At 46.3% G+C, this 4,383-nt stretch overlaps 1 protein-coding gene across 1 annotated transcript in view; it reads left to right on the top strand.

Annotated features, from left to right (window-relative positions):
- The first annotated feature begins 664 nt into the window (after nucleotides 1-664).
- The window catches only part of CLTRN (collectrin, amino acid transport regulator), a 39,559-nt gene continuing 35,840 nt past the window's right edge, over nucleotides 665-4,383 (top strand). The window contains exons 1-2 of the mRNA XM_007466326.1: nucleotides 665-802; nucleotides 1,119-1,177. Of these exons, the coding sequence (XP_007466388.1) occupies nucleotides 745-802; nucleotides 1,119-1,177 (117 nt within the window). The 5' untranslated portion in view covers nucleotides 665-744. The remainder of the gene's footprint in view (nucleotides 803-1,118; nucleotides 1,178-4,383) is intronic.

A 4,383-nucleotide genomic window follows, 5' to 3' on the forward strand; every position in this document is an offset into this window, starting at 1 on the left:
ATTTTCTCAGCAGCACTGGCCCCATTTCAAGTGCTCAACAGCCACCTATGCCTAGTGGCGTCCGTATTGTATACATAGTGTATAGTGCAGATATAGAACATTTCCATCATCACAGAATGTTCCATTGGATAGCACTGCTGTACATCATTAACTTTTGATTTTACACAACTACCAGAGCTTAGCGCTGAGCAAAACCATTCTCTTTGAGTTGGAAACTCTCCTGAATGTTTACCTGTGGAGGTGAGAGTCTAATGAGGCCAGTCTTGGAAGGGTGTCCTTTGTTCACCAGAGATAGAAAGGAGTGATGTTTGTTTCCTAAATTAAGAGAGTCTATCTATACGCCAGAGATATTTCAGCCCTGAGAAGATGGGAAGTTCATGCCAAGGTAAACCTCCAGAAAGGACTAATGCTTTCCACCGTGCATTTAACCAGACAACAACAGAAGAAAGGTGGGGGGAGGATTCCGACTTTTGGGTCAGCAGAGAAAACATTCTTTGGAGGTAGAATTTGGAAAGGACAGCTAATCTGTTTTCCAAACAGATTTTCGTAAATAACTGACAGGAGATGGGCTGCTTCTCTCAAAGTATTAACCCAGATGATGGGGGTTAATCATTAAACCTTTTAGTTGGTGGCTTGCTTGTTTGTCTGATATTCTAATCCGGGTCACAGAATGGCTAAGGCAGCTTTAAGCGAAGGGTGGATTTTTTTTCCCTCCGTTTGCCTTGTGTTTTCCACTTTGAAAGAATGTTGTGGCTGCTCTTTTTTCTAGTGAGTGCTATTCATGCCGAACTCTGTCAGCCAGGTACGTAAGCCTTGAAACTTCAAAATAGATGAACAGTTTTCTAAATGATTGACAAGTCTCTGCCTGAAAGACTTCTTTATCTTTCTAAATCTGCCATCGTTTCATGGCTTGAAAGTTGAGCCTGTGAATGTTTTATGAGTTTGAAATTAAAATTTCAGCCATTTAAGATGATTGCAGTTAAACTTCCGGGAGTATCTGGGGCAGTTTACTTGCAATTCTGTTGATTCGAGGTGCATTAAATATTAGGATCTATCAGGTTCCATTTTGGCAGATTTTATCATCATATAGTGCTCTCTGTCTTTTCTCTCTCTGGCAGATGCAGAAAATGCTTTTAAAGTGAGACTTAGTCTCAGAACAGCTCTGGGAGATAAAGCAGTAAGTGAAGAAACTTGTATGTTCCTTTAAAATTGTGTTTGCTGATAACACTGCTTTCTCTGCATAGTTATCTTAAACTTGTACAGATTGCTTCTAAAGACCTCAAATCTGATATTTTCTTAAAGCAAAAAAGATTGTAGTAAAATAGAAATTGTTAATAAAGTGATTTTGCCTGAAGTATTTAATCTGCAGTGTATGCTGGAAAATATGTGAAGTTCTGTACTACCCCAAACAATTTTGCAAACCTGCACATTACAGCCTAGCAGAGTGGAGCAAAGGGGCCTGAGTCAGGCTCTCAGGTGTGGGCTGGGCTCTGCTCCTCACCATTGTGGTCATTTGAACTTTGTCAGTGACTTTTCTCATCATTGAAAGGAGGGCACATTTCACCCGCATGAGATCTTTCATGGCACAAAACGTTCCAATTCTCAGGTGAGGTTTCTTCAGTTCTTCTCAGATATCAAAGTAATAGCTGAAATATATGCTTATGAAATTAAAGTTAAAAAAATACTCATGGGGCTCCAGTAGCTATAGGAACAGTAAAGACTGTTGAATTAATAAGATGGAGTTGTGTCATTCTAGTTTCGGTTTTCCAGCATGGTCTGTGAACATTTTCCCGAATAGAAGGTGATAGTAAGACGCCTCAGGCTAGAGATGATAAAAGAGTGCTAAAGATACTTGGAAGTATTCAGTTGGCAGGGCAATCCACCGTTTTGTTCGCTCGCTCCGTGAGTAATAATCATTCTAACCGCCACCATTCCTTGAGAACTTAGTTTACTTTCTAGCTGGGACCCTTCTAATCACTTTGCTCACATCAGATCATTTAGCCCTCACAACAACCCTTTGAGGAAGGTGGCATGGGTATTCCCATTCTCATTAGGTGGATGAGAAAACTGAGGCACAGAGACGTTACGTGGCCTACTCAAGATCTCAAGTCAGCAAGGGACAGGGTTCAGATTTGAACCCAGGCAGGCTGACTGCAGAATCCACCATCTCTGCCAGTGCGTAGGGTTGTTTATCCCAGGATCCTCTGAGGGCAGGCACCGTGCTGGATGCTGGGGATGCAGTGCAGCTAAAACCAGGCTTATCCTTGCCCTTGGGGAGCTTATAGTAGTGGAATTGGTTGCATATTAATGAACCAAATGCAAGTGTGTAATCTTGACAAGCATCACAGGGAGGAGAAGTACGTAGGGGCTTTGGCCTCACGAGGGGCCGCGGGAACTGGCATTTGCTGTGAGGTCTAAAGCATGAGTAAAAGTGAACCAGGGGATGAAAGGAAAGAGGGTGGAGGGGCCAGCACATGCCAAGGCTTATTATAGGAAAGAACTTGGGGAGAGTGAAGGGTGGAAGGAGGGCAAGGTGCCTGGAAGTGGAGCAGTGGGGAGGACCACGGCGCATGATGAGCTTCGAGCGGAAGGAAGGATCAGGCCACAGAATGTGTGGGCTGTGTTGAGGAATTTTGATGTTATGTATATATATATTTTAATTAATGTATCTATCTATTTATTTATTTTTGGCTGCGTTGGGTCTTCGTTGCTGTGCACGGGCTTTTCTCTAGTTGCAGCGAGCGGGGGCTACTCTCTGTTGCTGCACAAGGGCTTCTCGTTGCGGTGGCTTCTCTTGTTGCAGAACACGGGCTCTAGGCATGCCGGCTTCCATAGTTGCGGCACACGGGCTCAGTAGTTGCAGCTCACAGGCTCTAGAGCGCAGCCTCAGTAGTTGTGGCGCACGAGCTCAGTAGTTGCGGCTCACGGGCTCTAGAGCGCAGCCTCAGTAGTTGTGGCGCATGGGCTTAGTTGCTCCACGGCATGTGGGGTCTTCCCGGACCAGGGCTCGAACCCATGTCCCCTGCATTGCCAGGCGGACTGCTAACCACAGCACCATCAGGGAAGTCCTTGATATTATCTTTAAAGCAACGAGGAGTTTCGTGGAAGGGGCGTCATGACAGAATTTGTGTTTACAAGACACTTTGGCCACAGTGTGGAAGACAGAGTCCAGGCGCCTGGAGTAGAGAGGAGGAGCCAGTTGGGAGGCAGGTGGAGTAGTGCAGGTGGGAGATGATGGCTATTTGGAGTATGGTGTGTTGGTGGAGAGAGGGGGCAGTGAAGGGATTTGAGAGCCATGGGGATGGGATGACAAGGAAGAGAGGACGACGGGTGAAGGATAAGCTTTTGTTTCTAATTATGCAACTGGATGCATGATGGCCCATTTATGAGTCAGGGAACCAAGAACCAACAAGAAAACCATGGCTTTAATTTTGGACTTACTGAGTTTGAGGTATTATTGACAAACAGGCAAGGACAGAGCTGGCTTGAGATACACATTCCTGCGTCACCTGCACTGAGGTGGTAATGACAGTGCTGAGGGAGAAAGCAGAGGGTGGCAAGAGGAGAGGGGCTAGCCTTGAGCTTAGCAGTTCTCGAAAGCTTAAAGCCCTTGTAGAGGAGGGTGAACCTGCAAAGGAGGCAGAGGGGCAGGAGGAAAACCAGGACGATGCTGTATCACGAAAGGGAAGAGAGTGCCTTCAGATGAAGGGACTGTTCAAGAGCATCAAATGCTGTTGAGAGGCCAAGCGAGGCGTGACTGAAAACTGCTCATTGTGTTGAGCAACGTGAAGGTCATTGGTAACGTGAGAGAGCCGCTTTGTGGAGTCGAGGGATTGGAAGGCAGATGGTGGAGAAGGTTAAGAATAAGTGGGCAGTGGGGCTTCCCTGGTGGCGCAGTGGTTAAGAATCTGCCTGCCAATGCAGGGCACACGGGTTTGAGCCCTAGGTCCGGGAAGATCCCACATGCTGCGGAGCAGCTAAGCCCGTGTGCCACAACTACTGAGCCTGTGCTCTAGAGCCCGCGAGCCACAACTACTGAAGCCCATGTGCCACAACTACTGAGCCTGCGTGCCTAGATCCCGTGCTCCACAACAAGAGAAGCCACCGCAATGAGAGGCCCGCTCACCGCAATGAAGAGTAGCCCCTGCTTGCCGCAACTAGAGAAAAGCCCACACACAACAACGAAGACCCAACACAGCCAAAAATAAATAAAATAAATAAATTTATATTAAAAAAAAGAGTAAGTGGGCAGTGACCATGTGAAGACAGAAGGATGGACAACTCCTTTGGGAATTTTGGCTCTGAAGGGCAGGAGAGAGACAGCAATGGGTAGAAGAAGGAGGACTGAATAAAGTGATTTAGTTTTGCTGTTGTTTTAATGGG

This window comes from Lipotes vexillifer, unplaced genomic scaffold (assembly GCF_000442215.2).
Source record: "Lipotes vexillifer unplaced genomic scaffold, Lipotes_vexillifer_v1.1 scaffold169, whole genome shotgun sequence".
NCBI lineage: Eukaryota > Metazoa > Chordata > Mammalia > Artiodactyla > Lipotidae > Lipotes > Lipotes vexillifer.